Source organism: Mustelus asterias, unplaced genomic scaffold, assembly GCF_964213995.1.
Source record: "Mustelus asterias unplaced genomic scaffold, sMusAst1.hap1.1 HAP1_SCAFFOLD_672, whole genome shotgun sequence".
NCBI lineage: Eukaryota > Metazoa > Chordata > Chondrichthyes > Carcharhiniformes > Triakidae > Mustelus > Mustelus asterias.
Window position 1 is genome coordinate 201,764 of NW_027590622.1, and position 25,531 is coordinate 227,294.

The 25,531-nt window shown below is 47.9% G+C and overlaps 1 protein-coding gene across 1 annotated transcript in view; it reads left to right on the top strand.

Annotated features, from left to right (window-relative positions):
* The window catches only part of LOC144487246 (kazrin-like), a gene marked incomplete at its 3' end in the record, with an annotated part of 225,346 nt that extends 201,521 nt beyond the window's left edge, over positions 1 to 23,825 (top strand). Inside the window, exons 4-5 of the mRNA XM_078205330.1 lie at positions 15,628 to 15,704; positions 23,630 to 23,825. Of these exons, the coding sequence (XP_078061456.1) occupies positions 15,628 to 15,704; positions 23,630 to 23,825 (273 nt within the window). The remainder of the gene's footprint in view (positions 1 to 15,627; positions 15,705 to 23,629) is intronic.
* Between the last annotated feature and the right edge of the window lie 1,706 nt (positions 23,826 to 25,531).

Sequence of the window (25,531 nt, forward strand, 5' to 3'; positions counted from 1 at the left end):
AGCCACATGAACGGAGTGGGAATGGAGGGATACAAAAGAATGGTCTAGTTTGGACCAGGGAGCGGTGCAGGCTTGGAGGGCCGAAGGGCCTGTTCCTGTGCTGTATTGTTCTTTGTTCTTTGTAAGACAAGAACAGAAACCGGAATCTGCTTATCTTTTTGTGTTATTTATTCTCTGATGGCATTACCGATGTTGTGTTGATTGTCCATTTACGCTGCTAACTCTGGTTAGATACGTTAGAGAAGGTTTGACACTTGACCTGCCTCCTACTAACTCACCAAGTCTAAAACAGCCAGTTTTTCACATTAAAAATAATGACTAATACCTGAAAGCATTGGAAGAAAATCAAAACACTATTTTAAGTGCACAACTCTTTAAGTGCCTTCCTGCAACTGGACACGTTTGGTAATTTAAAGGGGCCAAATTGTGATGGGGCTTTCAGGCAGAGGCCACACAGCTTATGAGAAATGTAGTCCAGGACAGTCCTGGGGGGGGTTGGCAACCATACGTCCATTCCTGTGTGTCAAAGTTTGACCAATTGCTCTCCTGTTGAAATGGGATATTTTATTACATTAAAGACACTCAAATGTGTGTTGTTCCTGTAGTTAGTTACCCAAGAAATTTGGTCTTGGGCCTTTTTCTTGAATCATTATCGTCCGTGTAGCGACGGCACTCCGATTATGGTGTTAGGCTGAGAACTTGTGGCATCGAAGGGAGAAGGCTTGGGAGGGAGACATTTAAAAATGTCTTGACGGTGATGGACCATCGCAACAATGGGGGTTGGTGGGGGTAGGGTTGCAGTGAGTGGGTCGGTGGGTGGGTGGTGAAGGAGAGAATAGTAATTGTTCAAAGTACTTTCCTTTTGCACACTGAAAAAAAGAGTAGCAGGATCTGTAAACCCCGCTCTCTCCTCGACACATTTGAAGAGGAGCTGCCCTCAGCGGCATTGTTAAAAAGAACGAAAGACTGGAACTGCTCCAGAAGTGTCCAAGCCCATGATGCCACCTGGATACACTTCACTGGAGCCCTTTGATGCACAGGGCAACCTTTATCACTGATGCCACACACACAGCAAGCTAGCAGGGAGGATCTTTGTGCAGGTTAGAAGATTGAAGTGGTTTTTTTTTTAAGCAGAAAATGTCAAACCAGATTTGAGATGTCCAACAAGTTTCCATTATAAATTAATGCTTGAATATCAAAGGGCCTGTCATGTGCTTTAGCAGGTGGCAGCCATTGAGGCTCTCTGAGGGATCCGCGAGCTACAGCTTTTTAAGCTGGCCCCAAACATTAAATGAGACAGTTACTACCTGGAAAACATCGAGGGGAATGCTCTTGCTTCATGGTTGGAGCCTATGGTTTGCCATGTAATGATTTTATTTCAGTGTCATTGGAGGAGTGTGACCTCCACAGTTCAAATCCATAACACAACTAACATGAAATGAAATGAGCCAGTGTCCTGATTATCTTGTCTGATTAATTCTTTATCCATTTTATAATTTGGTTTGATCAATGGACTATGTAATTATCAGGCCACTTTCCAACCACTGTACAGTCCATTTAGAGATTCAACCACAGCTGCACTTGTGCTCTATTATGGAGACCGTCTATCTATAATTGGATCTGGTAGATAGGATGTATAATTAGTTGAGATTTTCCCCCCTAACGACTCCACAGCCCATTAGTGTCAGGGAACAGACATTGTTTCTCTGCCTCTGCTCCATGCTGTGTGTTTTTGAATGGTTACACAGCGGCATTGCGTTCCAAGTCATCACTCCCATTGATCCAAATCTATCAAATGAATTTTAAACTCTATGCCGAGTTTGCCCAGATCTATTTGAGTTTCGGGTCACCCACCCCAAGATGATGGAGTGCTATTTATTTTTAAAAGCACTTTTTTTCCTGATCCAATCTCCCTGCTCCTCCCCTTGTCCGTAACGCTGGCACTTGCTGCAATGTGGACATTTTTCATGTCTTGGCCTATACAATAGGTGTGTCGTCCAGCTATTTGTTTGTGGTGGCCTCACCACTAGAGGCCAAAACAGTTTACAGCCACGCATGCACATGCATTATCAACAGCAACAATGGCGCTCATTTATATGTTGTCTTTAACATAAAAGCAGTATGTATGATTCATATATGTAGTATTTATATCGCATCTTTCACCACCACTGGACATCCTGAAGCACTTTTCACAGCAATGAAACATTTTTGATGTGTAGTCACTGTTGTAATGTAGGAAACACAGTAGCCAATTTGCTCACAGCAAGCTCCAACAATAATAACCAGACAATCTGTTTGTGTGATGTAGATTGAGGGATACATTGTAACCGGGACACCAGGGATAACTCCCCAGCCCGTCCTCAAAGTAGGGCATGGGGATATTTTACATCCACCTGAGAGGACAGAGGGGACCTTGGTTTAATGTCTCATCCAAAAGATGAGCACCTTTGGCAGTGCAGCACTCCTTCAGCGCCGCACTGGGATGTCAGCCTTGCGTTTTGTACTCAAATCCTGAACCCACAACCTTGTGACACGCAGAGGTAAGAGTGCTGCCAACTGAGCCATGGCTGGCACACAAAGGCACAAGGGGTATAATAAAAAAAACGGATGCCAAGCCAAAGGAGTTGAAATCAGGAGAGCTGACCAAAAGCAGAGACAGGTTTTGCAGATGAGCAACAGCTGGAAAGGCTAAAGGATTTAGGATGGCACTGCTACCTCACAGCGCCAGGGACCCGGGTTCAATCCTGGCCTCGGGTCACTGTCCGTGTGGAGTCTGCACATTCTCCCCATGTCTGCGTGGGTTTCCTCCGGGTGCTCCGGTTTCCTCCCACAGTCCAAAGATGTGCGGGTTAGGTGGATTGGCCATGATAAATTGCCCCTTAGTGTCAGGGGGATTAGGAGGGTAAATATGTGGGGTTACGGGGATAGGGCCTGGGTGGGATTGTGATCGGTCCAGACTCGGGCCAAATGACCTCCTTCTGCACTGCAGGGATTCTATGATTTAAGGCAGAAATTTCAGAATGTCAGGCTGGGCAGCTAAGGAATCACTATTAATGCGGGGGGGTGGGGGGGGGGGGGGGGAGGAGGAGGAGGAAGATGGGGACAGGGGTGCAAAAGAAGCGCCGTTGGTGGAATGCAGAGTTTGGTGGGATATATAGTTTGGGGATGATGGAGATGAGTGACTTGGAGGAGTGAGGCTTTAATGGTATTTAAATATGAGAATGTTAAAGGTTTACCTTTGCTGCCAGTGCGGTACATGTGCAGTTGTACCATTTTACTCCAAGATTGGCAGTGATGGAGATCAGAATCAAAACCAAAAAGAAGTTAAACCACCTTCCCAAAATATAACAAATGCACGCAGGTTAACTGAAGTAAGTAGCCCCCCAAAAAACTTGATACACAAAATTCAATGTAAGCCAGAAACTAGACACATTTACCACTTTCCCCTCAATCTCCAATTTGATTCAACACAACAGGTGTGTCACAGCAGTTATAGATACAGCCTGTGTCATTCAGGGTTTTTCTTTTACTCTGTGCCCATGTAATCGGGCAGGAAAAACAACGTTTCTCTGTTTTAATATTTCCCTCCCCTCTATCACAGCACGGGAAAAAAAGACAGCTTTTACCAGCACTGTGTCTCTGGTCAGTGACGTCTGGGATTTTCTGTGCATGCGTGGACAGGTGCACAGATGGGTATTCGCAGCCATCTTGCGTTGGCCAGGGAACAGGGCGAATTTTAAATTTGAGGCATTTCTTTGATAGCCACTGCATTCGAGGGCTGATGGGGTGAGTGGGGTTTGGTGCGGGCGAGGAGACAGACGGTAAAACGTTTGGATGGGTTGGTGTTGATGGAGGATGGGAGGCTGACCAGGAGAAGGTTTGGAGTAACTGAGTGTGCACGCCCACCCAGGCCTGGGAACATACAATCATTCCTCCATTGTCAATGAATATAGAGTGAACGTTCAAAGACTATTTCCTCGGGTGGATGGAGCTATTACAAGGGGGCATAACTATAGGGTTCATGGTGGGAGATATAGGAAGGATATCAGAGGTAGGTTCTCTACGCAGAGAGTGGTTGGGGTGTGGAATGGACTGCCTGCAGTGATAGTGGAGTCAGACACTTTAGGAACATTTAAGCGGTTATTGGATAGGCACAAGGAGCACACCAGGATGATAGGGAGTGGGGTAGCTTGATCTTGGTTTCAGATAAAGCTCGGCACAACATCGTGGGCCGAAGGGCCTGTTCTGTGCTGTACTGTTCTATGTTCTATGAATCATATCTGGAACTCACTCCCTGACAGCACTGCTGGAGTACCTTTAGCACACGGGCTGCATCGGTTCAAGACGGTGGCCCAGCACCACTTTCTCAAGGGCAATTGGGGATTAGTCCCATGAATTCATTTTTTTAATGAAAAGAGAGTTTCAATAGCATGTAGGCTGAGGTAGGAGCCAGAGCGAGTGGTGAAACTGTCTGCCTACTTTTGAATGGGGGCTGTGGAGGGGGATGGAATAGGTGGCAAGGCTGCAGCGCTTTTACCAAGGGCCTACGGGGAAAGCTTTAATCCTCCCAGTCCTCAACTGGAGGAAACTGCGGCTCCTCCAAGACTGGATGTCGGACAAGCAGCCCGACAACTGAGATAGCAGAGACGGAGCTAGCTGGGTGTTGTCAGTGTGCATATAGAAGCTGATCGCATGTGTGTGAATAGTATTCCTCCGGGACAGCACGTAGATGGAGATGAGGAAGGGGCACCAATGATAGACCCATGGTTCAGCAGGAAGGGGGGTGGTCTCGGGAAGAGCAGCCATTGCTGCAGATTCTGTAGCTGCAATTGGAAATGAATGGAACCAGGTGAGGGCAGGCCACTGGGCTTAACGGCAGAGGAGGGACATTGGAGGGGGGAGGGGGGGTTGGTGGTGGTGGGGGGGCGGGGCTGATATGCTCATTTGTGTCAAAGGCTGAAGAAACACCAAACAGAATGAGGAGGGATTTTGCATCATGGTGGCAGTCACAACTTTGCAATGCTGTGGCTGGGGTAGATACTGAGCTGGAGGGAGCTATGAGGACACTGAGCGTTTGGGGTAACTGGATTGCAATTGCAAACACAAAAAATCTGCCCAAATTGATTGACGCAGACTGAGAATCGAGCGAGGGAACTGACCTGATGCCACACCATGCGTTGCATTTATTCAAATTACTTAGCAGTCCAAAATCTGCAGTTGTACTAAAAACTCAAATCGGATTAAGGAGGCAACTAAACCCAGCTCCAGAGCTATTTGTACAAATCCTTTTTTTTTGGTAAATGAGATGCACCGGGTCTGACTAATCGGCTCTAACGAGTAATTTAATCTGCATCACCAATTACTCAATAGGAACATCTGTGACCAATAATCAGGAGCTAAGGCATTATACAGGCTGTTGCTGGTCATGACACAGACCCGACACCACAGTGACTTGTGGGTGCCTCGGGCTGTCCTGTCCGTTCCAACACTGGAAAATGAAGCAGGGTTTAAAAAAAACTAGCACTGCGGGTTGGGATCGTGGCCTGGTTCCCCATTCATACCTCAATCAGCTCCATGACCAGTGCTCTCTTGGCTGGTCTCCCATGATACACCCTCCATAGACATCAGCTCATTAAAAACTCTACTGGCTATTCCATACCAAGCCCTGCTCACCCACCATGCCAAGGTCCATTGACCTCGGGCGGGATTTTCCGGTTTTGGGGTGAATGTGGCCGGAAAATCCCACCCTATCCCTTTGTTTGGCTTGGTGTCCATATTGTTCATTACACGTCCAGATAGTGCTTTGGGACAGTTTTGCGCGGTAACAGTGCTGTATGGTTCAGATTGTTTTATGCAACAGTCATTGAAATTTTCGATCACTAATAAAAGGATGAGGGGGGGAATCTTACAGGATACTGCGAGGCCTGGATAGAGTGGACGTGGAGAGGATGTTTTCACTGGGGTGGCACAGTGGTTAGCACTGCTGTCTCACAGCGCCAGCGACCCGGGTTCGATTCCGGCCTTGGCTCACTGTCTGTGTAGAGTCTGCACGTTCTCCCCATGTCTGCGTGGGTTTCCTCCAGTTTCTTCCCACAGTCTGAAAGATATGCAGGTTAGGGGCAATGACCTGAACAGGTGCCGGATTGTGGCGACTCGGGGATTTTCACAGTAACTTCATTGCAGTGTTAATGTAAGCCTTACTTGTGACTAATAAATAAACTTTAACTTTTAACTTTAACTAGTAGGAAAAACTAGAACCAGAGGGCACAACCTCCGGCTAGAGGGGCGTTCCTTTAAAACAGAGATGAGGAGGAATTTCTTCAGCCAGAGAGTGGTGAATCTATGGAACTCTTTGCCGCAGAAGGCTGTGGAGGCCGGGTCATTGAGTGTCTTTAAGACAGAGATAGATAGGTTCTTGATTAATAAGGGGATCAGGGGTTATGGGGAAAAGGCAGGAGAATGGGGATGTGAGAAATATCAGCATGACTGAATGGTGGAGCAGACTCGATGGGCCGAGTGGCCTAATTCTGCTCCAATGTCTTATGGTCTTATAACCACTCCATATTGGGAGAGTTGGCAGCAAGTGGTAAAAATGGATAGATCTTTGAAAATGCAAACGTTGGATGCCAGGACTCCATCTCCACAACTCTGGTCGGACCACTCAACACAGGACGGTCTGGATAAGGAGCAGGCAAAGTGGTAACCCTCCCTACCTAATGATTTTAGTTACTGCACCAGCTAGCTGGGGTCTTTGAGAGCTGCAGTTGTCTGTAGCTTCCTCCTCTTACACTGACTGATACAAGTGTTATTCACTCGGTTTCAATGCCTCCTTTAATTTCTGACAGTATGCTTGGTGTAAATGGAAGATTATACAAGAAGCTGTTCAGAACACAGCTGCTGGTGTCTTACTTTTCGCGCTGAATTGTATTCTGTGTTGCAGTTAGTTTTCCCTGTTCTCACACAGATGTACAAGTATGTTACAGTTCATTCCATGATCCCTCCCTCATCTCTGACCTCCAACCTCTCTCTCACACACAACCTTCCTGGCCTCCCTATTGCCAGTCAACGCTGGTACAGCCAGCGCTTCTGTGAACTTTTCTGTCTTGTTTCTCTTGGCAAGAGTGGATGAAAGGATCGAGGCTGCAGTGTCGTAGCCCTAACTCTGACCCATGGACCCTTCTGAGTATCACACCTCTGCGTGGAGCGTTGGACCACAGAGTTAGGTCTGCAATGTGAACTTCAACAGGGCAAACAAAAACCATGGCAGGACACCATGAGGGTCAAAAAGAATTGAAGAGACGATGAGGTGAATCAGGAAGCAGGGGTTACGTGATGCCAAGCTCACATTTTGAAGGCCTGGTGTGTTAAATCTCTGAGTACTGAGGTGTCTTCTCAAGAATACTTCACAGCCAGGCATCAGGGAACTCAGATTTTTATTCAGTCTACTCGCTCCACACTCCAAACGTTGACTGCCCACTCAGGGCGGGGGGTTCCCAACCAGCTTACCCACGCCCCAGGTCCCTTAAAGGGGCTTTGCCCCAATACACACGACATGGTGCTTGTGGAAAAAATACAAAATTGAGATCCTGAGGAAGGACAATTTACAGTAGGAGGCAATGTCTTGGCGATAACACGGTGAGGGTCCAGGGAAACATTTGTAGTCTGATGTATTTCTAGCTGAGGAGAGACAAAAGAAGAAAGTTTAGAGGGGCTCTGAAGAAGCGTCAGATGGAGCTGAAACGCGAGCTCTGTTTCTCTCCCTGCCTGCTGAGCTTTTCCAGCATTTTCTGTTTTTATTTCAGATTTCCAGCATCTGCAGTATTTTGCTTTTAGCAAGAGTCCAGAGGAGGACCTAGTGCACTGGCACTGATATCAGAGAGACCAGCAAGGGTGTGATAGGGAAGGGATGGAAGGTGGAGGTCAGAGAGGAACCCGCTAGCAGATGGCCAGCTTTCTTTCTACATCTTGCTCAGGAGTGTGAAGGAGGGGTTTCATAAAGGATACCCAGGAGAATGGGTGGAGGGTTTTCAGAGCCACTCTAAGAGTTTTAGAGAGGATTTAGAGGAGTAATCCACGGATAGGAAGGGCTGGAGCGACTCTTAGTACAGGAAGATGATTCAATTTTTGGGCACACTTGTGCTTTATAATCCACATCTTCAACAACATGGGAATTCCATTGGAAGTTACAAGAAATAGGAAGTGTGAGGCCATCCGTGAGGGAATCGAGGGTTATGGGGATAAGGCAGGAAAGTGAAGTTGAGGATTATCACATCAGATCAGTCATTGAATGGTGGAACAGACTTGATGGGCCGAATGGCCTACTTCTGCTCCTGTTTCGTACTGTCCTATCAGTAGATGAAGAAGCAAAGATGTAACCTTCAAATGGAAGAGTTTGAAATTCTTGGCTGGATTTTTGAGGGAGGTTGTCGGAGTTAAAGCAGACAGTCTTCATTGCGAGGATCACAATGTACAATTAACCCACCCCTGTTCATTGCAATGCAGGCAGCATTTCAACTTGATGCTCATTGAATTGTCTCTTGTTCAGCCAGCACGAACGCCATTGTTCATCAGCTGGACGTGCCGCTTGAAGCTAGCCTGCGCCTCTCTCGCTGAATTATTACTGGAGCAAATGCAAGGAATCGCAGCTGCAGAATATCTGACCTGGGGAAGAGTGAGGAATGGGACAATATGGGAGAGAGAGGGAGCTGCGAGGTTTTTGGATGCTCTAGTGGGGACCTTGGTGGAGGAGGTAGAAAGTAGGAGAGATGTCGGGTATCTCCAGGAGGAAGGATGTTCCCCAGATACCTGATCAAACGACAAAGGGAGCAGATAGCTGTAGAGGTCAATACCAGAAGTCAATCCTCGAGGACCTGGATGGAATGCCTCAAGAAGTTTGCTGATTTATTATGAATGGTCAAGGTTATTGAATAAATCTTCACTTGCCATATCACACTGCACAATTGCCCATGATTACACACCGGCTGGAGGCTCAAGGAGTGGAGTCCCACTGTTCCCAGTGTAGGGCAAATCTGACACGAGGCATCCGCTAAGTGATGTGCGTGGAATCACTGATACCCTGCGCTGTGGAATCCGAGCAAAGCCACGTCCTCACTGCATCTGCCTGACTCTCACTAGAGAGATTAAAATGCAGCAACTCTCTTTGAATGGAGAGCTTCACTGCCCTCTCTCCATTACACAACAGTGCAACTCAAATGTTGCTAATATTCCCAGTTCCAGCCTGGGAGGAGCCAAATGCCTAAAAATTCATCATCACAGTCACCTCACCGCCCCCAGCGGGGACATCCTTACTGAGGCACAGACACCTCACTCATCATTCCTCGCTGAGAATACTCTCCTGAACACTCTGGGCAATGCGGCCTCCTGCTGAGATCCCTTCCTCCCCAATACTCCTCCTCCTCCTCCTCTTCCCTCTTCGGCCTCTTGTCCTTTCTGTGTGGCCTCTGTACATTTTCCAAGCTGGGCTGATTTGCAAAGGGAATGTCTGCTAGTACATCCATGTCTGGGAGCAACTAATTGGTGTGGAAGCCTTGAAATCGGCAGTAAGTTGATGCATGACAAGTGGGATCATTACCAAAGTCTTGAGTAGGATTGGCTGAAGAGCGAGGGGTGAACAAAATGGAAGAAGGGACTGAGCCTTGAGGAATCCTTGGAGTAATTGGCAAAGGGTCAGAGGTGCACGATCGGCTACAGCGCAGACAGAAATGTAAGGGGCAAAAACTTAACTGCGGTGGGAGGCCATATAATGTTAACCTGTGGGTGCACCGTCTCAGACCCTGTTAGTGCCTTTGGAGATGCCCCAGGCAACAATAGGTGAACCCCCAAAATGTCCAAGTGCAGCAGTCCAGGCCCCTAAGGCAGGCAGTGAGATCACTAAGGAAACCACCATGTTAAGAACAGTATTGACAACAGTGGATTGGGATAGAACATGGAAGGTCATGTATAATTTGGGAGTTAATGGACTTTAGGAAGTAAAAGCAAATCATCAAAGGGTAAAATGAATCATCTTCCTTACGGATAAAGTGTAATGAAGGAGGTTTTTCAGGGAACATTGAAGTAAGAGCGGCAACGCATGGTGGATCTGCACTATTTGGATTCCACCCTTAATTCTTTTGAGTTGAAGGTGTAGACAGCAGTCTGGTTGTGATGCATTGCCAGGCAGTGTGGGCGGGCTGAGGGCTTTGCCTGCTGGAAAGCAGGCAAAATGGCAGCCCCTGCCCCTGGAGTCGGTGTTTGTTGCCTCAGCCAGGGGCTTTGGCAAGGATGACGGAGCTGAGGCCACCTCATTTACCCTGCAGCGAAGGATCTCAGACTGTACAGATCTGTAAAATAGAGGGCTAAAGCCACAGGGAACACCAGTGCAGCAAACAAAAGGGACAATTCACATATTAATTCTGCTGATTGGGCATCACTTGGGATGTTTCATGCTGCTGCTTGTACCACAAAAAAAAAAGACATGTTCTAATTTCCTAAAACTTACATACCTCGTTTTGATTAGCACAAAGGTCCCACACAAGGGGGAGAAAAATAATCATCTACATCTGTCATTGTATAAACATAAGAATTAAATTGGTTACATTGGAGACTGCAATTCTCAGTGCAGCAAAGACCTGTGCCAAACGACAAAGTAAATTTGTAGGAAGCAGGTTATTGTATGTTTGCCGCAGTGTGTTGAAGCGCAGGAAAAGGCAGCGGCGGCCGCAAGCTGTGCCCACGTCGTGTTCATCTGCGGTTTCTATCATGCGACGGTGCCTCGGCACCCCTGAAGAGCCTCGAAGGCTCTAACATTGACCCGAGTGCCTCTGTCACGCTGACGGGCTCACTTCGGATGAGATGACAGCTGGCTCCCCTCAGCCCCCTGCTGCTCGCACTCGGGCTGTGGCTTACCAGATGTAGCATGAAATGTTTGCCTTGTCGGGCCACTCTTTTGGAACTGTTGTCCATCAGCGAATCAACTGAACAGAACACAGTCACGTCAGAAAGGCAGGTCGAGCGACGCATTGAGAATTCTTGTTTGGTCGCAGACAAACAGCTTCTATTCTCAGGTTCCAATAAAAGAGACAGTAGTTGAAACGCTGCCCTAAAGGGGAGGATTTTTAATCTCGTTTGGGATCAAAACTCAACAGCCTTGTCTCTTCCCAGCCTCCTGCTGAAGTTCAAAGCCCCTAATTCTTTCACCTTGATTAGCATTTCCTCACCAACACAGGATTCTCGGATAAGGTGTCCGTTTTTGATTTGTCTGAAGGCCAATGAAAATGCAGAAACATAAGAGATAAGTGTCTGCGGTGTGAAAAAGGCAGAGGTGCCAAGGATTACCATATTGATGCACGTATAGGCCGCACACTGAACATGAGCGCTCAACCTGGCAAAACTTTGTTAACTGGTGCGCAAATTAGTATTGGTAATGGTGGCAATTAAAAACTAAGCAGCTGTTGTAAAAACCTCTCTGGTTCACTAATGTACTTTGTTGGAAGGGGGTAAAAATCCGCCGTCCTTACCCAGCCTGGCTCAATGTGACTCCAGACTTGCAGCGATGTGCTCACTTCAATGACCCTCGGAAATGGTTTGATCGGTCACTCCGTAGTATCAAACCACACACAGGGAAATATAATGAGAATAAAACTGGACGGATCACCTGGTATCCACCGAGGCATGGACACGACAAAGACACAGCCAGCCCGGTCGACCTTCTGTCCACCACAAGCGTGCCAAAATTGAAAAAGCGGTCCAATTGACTAATCAAGTGACAAACCTCATATAGTCCTACACACAGAATCATAGCTACCAATCAGTGTCCTGCCCGGGACAAAGCAGCCCGCTTGATTGCGCGTCCCATCCACCAGCTTAAAAAATCACCGCCTCCGTCACCGGTGCTCCGTGGCTGCTTTGTGTACAAGTTGCACTGCAGCAATTCGTAAAGGTTTCTTCGACAGCTCTTTCCAAACCCTCTTCCAACTGGAAGAACAAGGGTCGCAGGCGCCTGACCACCCGCAAGTTCCCCTCCAAACCGCACACCATCCTGACTTGGAACCATCTCACCCTTCCTTCAGGACGTCACTGGGTCAAAAACGTTGAAACTTTCTCCGTAAAGCTCTGCGACTCTTCCCAAACCCACATGGACTGCAGTGGCTCAAGAAGGCAGCTCGCCACTACCTTAAGGATAATTGGGAGCGGACAACAAATGCTAGTCTTGCCAAAGATGACCAGAGCCCATCAATTTAAAGAATTTACATCCCGTTTTAAATCAATTATTTTTGTTTGAACAAAGAGAGCTTAATATGAATTAATGGGGGGGGGGCGTATTTTGCAGTGCGCTTGGTGCTTTCTCGTCTAACACTGTCATCTTTTTGTTTTGTTTTTCGCTCCCAATATTGTCCAGGCAGATTGCAGGAGGATTATCCTTCAACCACGTGCACAGCCCCTTGCTTCCCTGAGTGGAGTCTGATTCAGCCTTTTGAGATGGTTGCATATTTCTGCCAATCCTCTCCCGCCCTCCCCTTAAGTACTTTTGTGCCCCCCTCCTACCCCCCCCCCCCCCTTACCCATGCCACATCCCCTCAAAATAGAGGACATCTTGGACATGACAGTGCAGCTATGTCTGGAGCTAGAGTAGACGTTTGAGAGGTTCTGTTAGATTTTGGATTCGCACTGGTAACTAGAAATGAGGTAAATCAGACAGCGAGAGTGTTTTTAAAAAAAATAAATAAAGGTCAGCTTTCTATACACACTGCCGTGCTTGTGATGTGGGAGGCATTAATTATTGAAGTGATTGAGGCTTCTGGTGAATATTCATTGTCATCAAAGCAATCCCTGAGTCTGGACCATGCCAGACCATGCCGTCCGAATTTAGACCCTGGAAGAAAGTGGCATCCCTCGGGGCAAGGGCTGGTTTAGGGAAAGTCAAACTGGGTCTGAATCAGTGACGTGGCGGATCAGGAAACACAGCGAGTCAAATTTGCAACCTTTGACTTTCAACAGCCTTTATTGGCACAGGTGGCAAAGGTCAGATAACAACACTTATCCTCGTGGATTCTCCGGCGTTTCCTTGGTTACCACTGCTCTGAACTAACACAGCAAACATGAGCCTGGGCGACCTGCACGTTCTGTTTATAATTAGTCAAGTGGAATTGAATTAGAAAACCTTTCATCCAGTTATTTCACATCTTGAAGGATTTGTTTTAATGTGTTCGCACAGTAATGACTAGGCCAAGACCCGGGTTTCTTATTTGCTTTACGTTGCGGAGTGAGGTTTAAATGCTAATTCTGCTTAACTCGCGTGGAATTTAAACCTTTTGGGTCATAAAAGTTCAGTCAGTCCTTGTCCTCCCGCTCCCCAGCCCCACCCCCACGTCAATTGGTGAGACAAGTGACATTTTAAAGTGTGCTCGGAATTTATCCTAGCGCCGCACACATTTTAATGGGCTGAAGAATAAAGTAATAAATATTCCAAAGGAATATCAGAGGAAGGAACCAGGACAGAATCTTAACTGTGATCGGAAAAAGGAAGGAAGGGGAAGGTTAAAACGGTTAAAAACCTGTGTCTGGAAACATTGCTTAAATGTGAGCGACACACAGCCCCTTCCTCCCTCCCTTCCTTCAACAGAAGGCCAACAAATGAATTATTCCGTTGGGCTTTTCACTTTTTTCTTTGTTGCCATTTTTCCACCACCGTCCTGCAGGCTTTAGGAAGGGAACAGGAATGTGGGTGCAGGAGGGGAGGGGAGGGGGGAATCTCTGCACAATCCATTGATGATTTGGCCAGCCATGTTATAAGACAGTCACAGTTGCACCCCTTCCAACAATGCTGTTTTAATTAAAGTTTAAAGTTAAAGTTTATTTATTAATGTCATAACTAGGCTTACATTTACACTGCAATGAAGTTACTGTGAAAATCCCCTAGTCGCCACACTCCGGCGCCTGTTCGGGTTACACTGAGGGAGAATTTAGCACGGCCAATGCACCCTAACCAGCACGACTTTCGGACTGTGGGAGGAAACCGGAGCACTCGGAGGAAACCCATGCAGACACGGGAATGATGTGCAGACTCCGCACAGACAGTGACCCAAGCCGGGAATTGATCCTGGGTCCCTGGCACTGTGAAGCAGCAGTGCTAACCGCTGTGCCACCGTGCCGCCCCTCTGTGGTAAGCTACAGCTCTCCGGGCTCGCTGACACATGCCTCTGCCTACAGACTGTATCAGTTAGCTATTTCGACCATGAAGAGCATCACAGCTAAGCCCGCACTTAACAGTTTCCTGCAGAGGCCACTGGATAAGGAGTGGGACTACCAACTGATTTTTTTAAAAAAATCTTCTCCCTAACGCAGAAAAACTAAGATAAAAACACAAAGTGCTGGATAAACTCAGCAGGTCTGGCAACACCTGCAGAGAGAGAAAGAGAGTTTATGTTTCAGATCTAAATAACGCTTCTGCTGAATGGCATCTACCTGTTATATATAAAGCTGATCTTTTCCTACAGCCAAGCTGTGACTGTAACACTACATTCTGCACCCTCTCCTTTCCTAGTCCCTTCTGTACTCTATGAATCATAGAAACCCTACAGTGCAGAAGGAGGCCATTCGGCCCATCGAGTCTGCACCGACCACAATCCCACCCAGGCCCTACCCCCACATATTTTACCCGCTAATCCCTCTAACCTACACATCCCAGGACTCTAAGGGGCAACTTTTTAACCTGGCCAATCAACCTAACCCGCACATCTTTGGACTGTGGGAGGAAACCGGAGCACCCGGAGAAAACCCACGCAGACACGAGGAGAATGTGCAAACTCCACACAGACAGTGACCCGAGCCGGGAATCGAACCCGGGACCCTGGAGCTGTGAAGCAGCAGTGCTAACCACTGTGCTACCGTGCCGCCCATATATGTATGGTTTGTCTGTATAGTGGGCGAGAAACAATACTTTTCACTGTATCCCAATATATGTAACAATAATCAACCAAATCAAAGTATTTCAGAGTTGGGGTGAGTCATCCTGACTTTCAGCAAAACTACGAAGAAACTTTTGGATAAGTTCATGGAAGTTAGTGAGATAGAGGGTTATAGGTAAGCCTAGTAGGTAGGGACATGTTCAGCGCAACTTGTGGGCCGAAGGGCCTGTTTGTGCTGTAGCTTTTCTATGTTCTATGTTCTACTGTGGAAGAATTGTTCAGATCCAAAACATTAACTCTGTTTCTCTCTACAGATGCTGCCAAACCTGCTGAGTTTTATCCAGCAAGTTCTATTTTTAATTTCATATTTCCAGCACTGCAGTATTTTGCTTTTGTTTGCCAGAGGGACTAAGTGCGGTTGAGTTGTAACATCTCAGACCGGTCACCCTTGCATAGGCTGGACAGCGAAGCTGGCACCCTTCCCCTCTGCGCACTTCACCCGTACATGGGGACCGAAAGCTGTTGGGTCCCGAGGTTTCTCAGATTGTACTAGATTGCAGGATGGATCTCGAGCTGCCTGTGCCAAGCCTCTTCTGGCCGAGGGTTGCAGCAGCAGGCTGCGGGAGCAGCAGGGAAGCAGGAAAGTGTTAGGATCACTGAGCTCGCTGCCAGGTAGCCGCACCAGCTGGCATATCTGCGATTTTTGGTTCCACTTTTCCAGAACCCCGGTCTGCTGGAGGATTTGGCACAGGAGGCAAAGGCCCTTTGCAAGGAGGAACCAAAAAGCTGACAAATTCTGTGAGACTGATATCCAAACCACCCCCCTTGAGGAGAGTATACACCAGCAGGGACAGACTGCTGGGCCTCTGCACGGGGAACCTGGCGAAGGATATATTTGATGCCATGTGGTAGGGAGCTGGTTTTTGGCCCAGAGAATCTTAACCCTAGCGCATCACGATATTTACATTGCAGAAGCAAACCATTCCACCCACATGAATTGGTTGGGTGGCACGGTGGCACAGTGGTTGGCACTGCTACCTCACAGCGCCAGGGACCCGGGTTCAATTCCGGCCCCAGGTGACTGTCTGTGTGGAGTCTGCAAGTTTTCCCCATGTCTGCGTGAGCTTCCTCCGGGTGCTCCGGTTTCCTCCCACAGTTCAAAAAATGTGCAGGTTAGGTGGATTGGCCGTGGTAAATTGCCCCTTAGTGTCCAAAGATGTGCAGGTTAGGGGGAATAACCGAGCAAATACGTGGGGTTACGGGAATAGGGCCTGGATAATATGTTCTGTCCGAGAGTTGGTACAGACTCGATGGGCCGAATGGCCTCCTGTACTGTCGGGATTCTATTCTATTCTATGATCTGTGCTGCTGGCTATGCTCCACTCCAGCTTCCTCCCACTCGATTTCACCAAACCCTGCCAGAAAGTACATTATCTTTTTTTTGCATTCTCTGTGCTGCATGAGCAAACTCCTCGCCTCAGATGTTTCGTTTCTGCTGAGGACAGTGCAAAAAGAAACATGAATTTTGGATAAAGCAATCGTGAGGAAGTCAGAAGGAAGCCGAGGTGGCCGGTGAAATCACACACCATTTCCTTTATCTGCAGGGTGTTTTTTTTTTAAAGAGTGGGAGTGGTGGAAAGTGGCTAACATGGAGCAAATCCTCGACAGAAAAGGGCACAGTCAAGGTGGGAACTGAAGCACACTGATACTTTGGGGTATAGAAATGGTGGGAATGGCGTCCAGCGGAACGGCATTCAAATGTTATTATACTTGGGAAGAGTTCGGGTGAGTTATCCTGGTTCTCAGCAGCAAAAACGCTAAACATAGCCTGGAACTCCAGCGTCACCTTTATCTCCAGCGAAGCTCATTGACACAGCTCAGCTATTGTGCGGCCTCACTGCTGATAGGCTTGGGTGTGATGCATTCCATGGCTGAATAGCCTGCCCCCACTCATTGCCCTCGGTTCAAACCAAGTGTGGTTACTTGGGTAAGGCACCCACGGCAAGAGTTGGGATGGCAGGGAGGTCATTTTGGGAACAGTTATGAGCGTAACGCAGCTGACACCCACCCCGAGTGTTAATCCCGCGTCACTGTGACATCTAGCACCGAGAGACTAGCAAAAAATTATTCATGTATCATTTAGATTCATCAGTTTGAATATTTATGAAGGTCCCAGTTCCTGAATGATGCGCTGAGCAGTATACACATGTATTAAGATAATGGGCAGATCTTAACCTATTCAGGGCTGACTCTCTCTAATGGGGTCCCACAGTGTAGCATGGAATGGGAATCTTATCATATAAAAATTTCATAAGAAAAATACATTTTCACAGATTGCACTATTTAATGTCTGTTTTGATAATGAAATTCAGCCACGGCGAGGACAAATCGGTCTACCCCTGAGATCCGTGGGCAGAATTATTCATGATAAATAAAGAGCTGATGTCTATCTCCACGAGCAGTGCAGTAACAGAGACTGTGTCCTATGAAGCAATTTAATTTAGTGTAAGGGCATGAGGAGTTCTCGCGTTTTAGCTCCTTATCCCATCAAAATGCCCGCAAAACACTTGGCATGAGTTATTCCGAGGGACAATGACTGTCGGTTATCTCGGCCATTCTGTGTCAACGGCATTCCACAAATAAGGGAACGAGGGAAAAACCAGTTAAAATGTCTTTTCTGATGTTGGCCGAGAGAGGAATATTATTTTCAGCTGCCCTCTGTGGCAGTGGGCCACACTGAGAACATACAAAAATGATGGGCAGGGAAATTGCCATTCGATCTGTCAAGCACGTCCCACACTCATGGTGCCTGCTGCGTCACGGCTTGGTGTACCTCATGTTAGCTGTGTAATCCCCTAGGTTAGGCAGAGATAAGGAAGAGGGGGAAATTCTTCTCCCTGCATCCCCTCAGGCAATGAATCCAGGAGATTTATATTGGCCATGGAACTTAACTATCCAGGAATGTCCCAGGTTCTAAGGCCTATTCATGCCGTATCAGCTAATCTCAGCTGGGTTGAAAAGTGTGGGGCGACAGTAGCAAGAAGATCGCTTCTCGGCCTTTTGGCTAAGATCAAGTGTAGTGTCGGCACCCCATTGTCGGCTGCACTTGGTTGAGGTCATTGGGTTGCGCTGAGGCTTCATATGTTTCATATGAAGCAATTTTTAAAAGCGGCATCTCGGCCTTTTGGCTAAGATGCAAATGAGCTCAAGTCTTGGAGGAGGATCCTCCCCCTTCTCCAATCAGTTTGACTCATGTAGATCAGACCCAGGACTGGGTGGTTTTGGTCTCCCGTCCTGTCTTGTCAGTCTGGATCTGAAATGTCTCAACTTGTTGAGACTCTGAATTGGATTTGATTTGATTGAATTGGAAAAGTATTTAAAAAAAAGATCGCTAATGTACAGATCGTGAGATCTGAACAGCATTGGGCTCAGCTTCATTGAATCCCTACAGTACAGAAAGGAGGCCATTCAGCCCATCAAGCCTGCACCAACAACAATCCCACCAAGGCCCTAACCCCTGAGCTATTTGCCCTGTGAATCCTCTTGACACTAAGGGGCAGTTTAGCCTGGTCAATCAACCTAACCTGCACACCTCTGGACAGTGGGAGGAAACCGGAGCACCCGGAGGAAACCCACTGGGAGAACGTGCAAACTCCACACAGACAGTCACCCGAAACCGGAATCGAACCCGGGTCCCTGGTGCTGTGAGGCAGCAGTGCTAACCACTGTGCCACCGCGCCGCTTCACGAGTTAATAGTCTGCAACACTTGCTCATCTCCCACTCAAATGGGTAGGCACTGGGATGAAGTGAGGGAACACCGTCAGTTGTCTGACACAAGTTAGTTCTTGCAGGAGTGAGTGAAGGAAACAAAATTACACAAAGGGGAGAGATTTGTCCCTCAGGTTTGTGGGTCAACATCTCCAGTGCTTTTTAAAACTCACTTTGTTTCTGCTGCACCCAAAATGTAAACATTCCAGCCTTGATTGATCGATTGATTCGGAAGGCAACTAAAAGCTATTTAGAGGATCTATTCGGGGCGATATTGTCTGGTGTAATACTGACTCATCGAGGCGTGAAGGTTGCATGTTCTGTCCTGACCCTGTGCCCAGTTAACTTGTCTCAGCCATGGCATTAGTTGGAACAGTGTTATTGGCCCAACATTCTTGGGCCAGGGAGAAGAACAAGTTGGCCAGCAAACCTGCTCCTGATGACTGTTCAATGGTTCCACGTTGGCAAGTGCGTGCATGAAAACCATCAAACTTGTTCTGCCAGGAAGATTTTACCTCATGATCCAATGGCAGCAATTTTTTTTCCCCACCTCAAAAATTGGCCAAGTTATTGCAGCATCCCTGGCACCGAAGGAATTGGAGCCCAACAACAAGTCAAAAGAACACAGGACCAGCAGAAGATCCAAGGTGAAAAATAAGCTAGCAAAACGGGAGAAAAACCCTTTGGAGTGTTGTTGGTAACTCACCCTTCTGTTTAAGTTTATTTATTATTGTCACAACGAGGCTTACATTAACACTGCAATGAAGTTACTGTGAAAATCCCCTCGTCGCCACCCCGGCGCCTGTTCGGGTTACACTGAGGGAGAATTTAGCATGGCCGATGCACCCTAACCAGCACGTCTTTCACACTGTGGGAGGAAACCCACGCAGACACGGGGAGAACGTGCAGACTCCGCACAGACAGTGACCCAAGCCGGCAATCGAACCCGGGTCCCCCGCACTGTGAGGCAGCGGTGCTAACCACTGTGCCGCCCCATCAGCCTCAGCCCAGCAATCTCATCAAATTCTCGGCACCGCGAGGGGACCCGAGCTCACCGATATGTTTAACCGGGCAAAAGCCATCGTATCAAGGAACGGTCCGGTGAATTTACGGTAAAACTGGATTCACCAAGTGGGTGGTGGTGTGGGCTCTCCTCATTTGGGCACAGAAGTGATTTAGTGAGGCGGCTCAGTGTGATTGCGGTCGATGTGATTCCTGTTGCTGAATGATGACTCACTTGGTTTGCTTGCCTCGCAGTGAGAACAGTGTCTGGATTAATGATTCCAGTTCGTTGAAATCAATTCCCAGGCCTTTTGAGACACGAATATTAAAAGTTCTTCGGATAATTTAGTTTTCCCCGAGCTCATTGATAACTGGGACATGCGACAAATGGGAGGAAGTAACGGTCTGGCAAAGAGAAGGTGGTGAGAGTCTAAAGGTGATTCTGGAGTGGATTGTTATCCACTGAGATTGGATTTGATATGATGACCTACCCATCCTTTTCCTGCCTGAGCTTTCGGATCACTGTCTGGAGGGTTTTTGTTTATTTTTTATTGGAAAGTATGTTTTGACAAACTACTGGGACCTTCAGGTAGTGAGCATGCACGTTTGACTGGTGTGGATAAGCAGGCTTGCAATGCATTGAAAAAGTCAAGCCCCCAAACTAGTGTGACGCTATAACAGGATACGTGGGGCTACAGGGATAGGAGCTGGGTGGGATTGTGATCGGTGCAGACTCGATGGGCCGAATGGCCTCCTCCTGCACTGTAGGGACTCTATAACTATTCAGAACACTCAATATGCTAACTTGAAGGTCATTGTCAAAAAGTCATTGTCACAGTCTGAAGCATATAGAGCTGAATTTTCACCATGGAATCATAGAAGAACCATAGAATTCCTACAGAAGAAAGCCATTCGGCCCATCGAGCCTGCACCGACAACAATCCCACCCAGGCCCTATCCCCGTAACCCCATATCTTTACCTTGCCAGTCCCCCTGATGCTAAGGGGCAATTTAGCATGGCCAGTCAATCTAACTCGCACATCTTTGGAGTGTGGGAGGAAATCGGAGGAGGAAACCCATGCAGACATGGGGAGAATGTGCAAACTCCATACAGATAATCACCCAAGGCCGGAATTGAACCCGGTCCCTGGCGCTGTGAGGCAGCAGTGCTAACCACTGTGCCACTGATAAATCAGCCCTCCAATTTCTGAATTGGCCTCCTGTAAACAGACCTTTTGTGCGTGCGGGTGAGTGGAGATCACCGAGGTTCCTTCTGTTTAATCAAGAAAAACATAGGCCTACGAAGGGACCTTGAGCTGGCGCATTGCCTTGTGGCCAGATTCAATTTTATGTAACGAACAGACTTAGACAACCAAGGGTCAGGGGTGGTATCAGGAAATAAATTTCAGAGGCTCAGCCAAATCTTAGCCACCGTCAATAATTGAAGGTAGGCTGGAAAGGTTAGATTATTGACGGTCAGTGACTGGCGCATCAGGAGTCACTAATATCTTGGACACGTTCAAGTATCATTTAATGAGGTTCCTGGTGTCAGGTCAATACTGTTCCGTGCGATTGCAGATTTGCAGAAAGATTGATAGCTGCTCTCAGATGTGTCACCATGGCAATATGGAGTAAGTGAAATGAAAGATTTCAGCTTGACCTGCCCAAGCAAGGACCCCTACACATTGTAGAGAGAAGCTGCAGGGAGGGGCTGCCTAATCAAAGCCAAGACCTTTTCCTCCATTGTCGCTCTGAAGAAGCCTCAAGAATCCCGTTCGTCAGAGGGAGGGAGTCCTGTCTGCGTGACTCAGTGATCGGATCGTTCATCTCGATCAGACGTATGAGCAGTGACTTTGTGTATCAGCATCAACATTGGGAGGCACCAGCTGGCCTTAGGATAGTGAGAACCCCACACACGCTGTCCTCCACAGTGCGAGATTCTGACTCTCACCTTTAATGGCGAGACACAGACACCCGTTCAGGACAATAAACTACAGACCAACCCCACATCCCCTTTCGACAGTGAGGGACTCACTGGGTCATTCTCAGGTTGGCAGGCTGTGACAGAGGAACATAGAAGCAGCAGTAGGCCATTTGGCCCATCGAGCCTGCTCCACCTTTCAAAACTGATCATCCACCTCCATACCATTTTTCCCCACAATCCTCATATCCACTGATGTCATTAGTATCCAAAAACCTGTTGATTGAGTTTCCACAGCTCTCTGGGGTGGAGAATTCCAAAGACTCACCACCCTCTGAGAGAAGGAATTCCTCCTCATCTCTGTCTTAAGTGGGATACCCCTTATTCTGAGACTCCGTTCCCTGGTTCCAGACTCAGCAGCTGGGGGAAGCCATCCTATCCACATCTACCATAAGAATTTTGCAAGTTTCAATGAGATCACCTCTCATTCTTTGATACCCAAGAGAATAAAGGCCCAGTTTATTCAATCTCTCCTCATAAGGCAATCCTGCCATTCCAGTCTGGTGAACTCTACTGCACTCTCTCCATGGCAAGTATACCCTTCCTCAGATAAGGAAACCAAAACCGTAGTACTGGTGCGGCACGGGGGGCGGCACGGTGGCATAGTGGTTAGCAATGCTGCCTCCCAGCTCCAGGGCCCCGGGTTCGATTCCCGGCTTGGGTCACTGTCTGTGTGGAGTTTGTACATTCTCCCCGTGTCTGCGTGGGTTTTCTCCGGGTGCTCCGGCTTCCTCCCACAGTCTGAAAGACGTGCTGGTTAGGTGCATTGACCCGAACAGGCGCCTGAGTGTGGCGACTAGGGGAATTTCACAGTAACTTCATTGCAGTGTTAACGTAAGCCTTACTTGCGACAAATAAATAAACTTTACAATGTCTTTCTTAAATGGTGAGAGGTTGGGAAGTGTTGATGAACAAAGGGATCTGGGTGATCTTGTTCATAGGTCACTTAAAGCTAACATTTAGGTGCAGCAGGCAATTAGGAAAGGAAATGATATGTTGGTCTTCATCACAAAGAGAATTTGAGTGCACATGAACATATGAATTAGGGGCAGGAGGAGGCTACTCGGCCTTTTAAGCCAGCTCCGTCTTTCAGTAACATCATGGCTGATCTGATTGTGACCTGAACTCCACATTCCCAGCTACCACCAATAACCTTTCACTCTCTTGCTTATCAAGAATTTATCTGCCTCTATCTTAAAAAGAAATTCACAGACTGCTTCCACTGCCTTTTGAGGAAGAGAGTTCCCCAAGATTCAGGAGTAAAGATGTCTTGCTTCAATTGTATAAAACCTTGGATTAGACCACACCTGGAATATTGTGTACGGTTTTGGTCCCCTTGCCTAAGAAAGGATATACTGGCCATAGCGGGAGTGCAGGAGAGGTTCACCAGACTGATTCCTGGGATGACAGGATAGTCCTGTGAGGAAATATTGAGGAGACGGGGCCTGTATCCTCTAAGAGTTTAGAAGAATGAAAAGTGGTCTTGTTGAAACTTGCATAATTCTTAAAGTGCTAGAGAGAGTAAATTTGGAAAGAATATTTCCCCTGGCTGCGGAGGGTGGTCTAGAACCAGGGGACGCAGAATGAGGGATAGGCCATTTAGGACCGAGATGAGGCAGTTCTTCACTCCGAGGGTTGTGAATCCTTAGGCTGTGGAAGCTCGGGCATCAAGTATGTTCAGGAGAGAGATCAATAGCTTTCTAGATTCTAAGGGATAGCACAGGAAAGGCATCGAGGTAGATGATCAGCCATCGTCTAGTTGAATGGCAGTGCAGACCTGAGGGGCTGAATGGCCTGCTCCTATGCCCCACCTTTAATAGCGGGGCACTAACACACCCTCCCTCACAGTGAGACACCATTGGGCCCACTCTCATTGGCGTGGAAGTGGCTTTGAGCTGCTCACAAAGATTTAGTCAGCCCAGGCCCCAGATGACTTGAACCTGACCAGTGAATTCTCTGCTTCCCTGAGAGGTGAATATCTGCTCTTCGTTCAGCCTAGCCCTGCTCACCCTGGACACAGGCGCCGATAGTTTCACCGCAACGGGAACCCATAGCCACAGCCGGCAGCAACCTTTCCATCTCCCAGACCAACCCCTTCAGCTACAGCCCCTGTGCTACATACCACAAGCAGCAACTGAGTTCAAAAGGATGATCATCGCCATAACACGTAAAACACGCTCCTTTGTATGTGTGCCGCATCGTTACATTCCATGGCCTAACATATTCAATATTTATGCTTTCCTTGTAATTTAAACCCAGGCCCTGCATTTCTGCTCTGGTTCTTGTTAAAGATTCCATTGAACTGTCCACAGTGCTATGTGCTTTTCTGGCTATTTAGAATCGTAGAATCCTACAGTGCAGAAGGAGGCCATTCGGCCCATCGAGTCTGCACCGACCACAATCCCACCCAGGCCCCATCCCCATAACCCCATGCATTTATCCTAGCTATTCCCCGTGACCCTAAGGAGCAATTTAGCATGATTAATCCACCTAACCCGCACACCTTTGGACTGTGGGAGGAAATCGGAGCACCCGGAGGAAACCCACGCAGACACGGGGAGAATGTGCAGACTCCACACAGACAGTGACTCGAGCTGGGAATCGAACCCAGCGCTATCCCGGGTCCCTGGCACTATTGGCATTTGGCCAACGTTCCTCCCTAATTTTGAAGCTGGTTATCTGTTTCCCTACAAAATGGCAGCTAAATTTCACCACTTGATACAGTTCAAAGTAAATGGTCATGTGAATCCCTTAGGACCCTTCAATGCAATACAGATGCCCTTATTTGCTTTAAAACTGTACTAATCACAGTGTTATTTGCAAAAAGGATATCAATGATATCTTTTAAAAACATTTTTACTCCATTATTAAAGTTACAAAGCCAATGCGCAGTATGCACCGGGCAAACCCAAACCCATTCCTTGCTTGTTCCAAAAACAAAATTCAAATTGAATCCAATTCATGGCTCCCACAAGAGAGACAAACAAGATCCAAGGTGACAAGAAAAGGCATTGCACCCCCATCTTGGGCTTGATCCGATGCCTGATCTTAGCCATTAGACATTAACATGGGCTTCATTCAAACAGCACGCCTGTTTTGGGTGGGCGGGAGTAGTGAAAGGGATGATGTGCTGAGGAGCTCTGTTGCCTGGTGGGCTATGCGTGTGTGAGCTCTGTCGCTTGGTGGGTTATGTGTGTGTGAGCTCTGTCCCTGGTGGGCTATGTGTGTGTGAGCCCTGTCGCTTGGTGGGTTATGTGTGTGTGAGCTCTGTCGCCTGGTGGGTTATGTGTGTGTGAGCTCTGTCCCTGGTGGGCTATGTGTGTGTGAGCCCTGTCGCTTGGTGGGTTATGCGTGTGTGAGCTCTGTCGCCTGGTGGGCTATGTGTGTGTGAGCTCTGTCCCTGGTGGGCTATGTGTGTGTGAGCCCTGTCGCCTGGTGGGCTATGTGTGTGTGAGCTCTGTCGCCTGGTGGGCTATGTGTGTGAGAGCTCTGTCCCTGGTGGGCTATGTGTGTGTGAGCCCTGTCGCCTGGTGGGCTATGTGTGTGAGAGCTCTGTCGCCTGGTGGGCTATGCGTGTGTGAGCTCTGTCGCCTGGTGGGCTATGTGTGTGTGAGCTCTGTCCCTGGTGGGCAATGTGTGTGTGAGCTCTGTCCCTGGTGGGCTATGTGTGTGTGAGCTCTGTCGCCTGGTGGGCTATGTGTGTGAGAGCTCTGTCGCCTGGTGGGCTATGTGTGTGTGAGCTCTGTCGCCTGGTGGGCTATGTGTGTGTGAGCTCTGTCCCTGGTGGGCTATGTGTGTGTGAGCTCTGTCCCTGGTGGGCTATGTGTGTGTGAGCTCTGTCCCTGGTGGGCTATGTCTGTGTGAGCTCTGTCG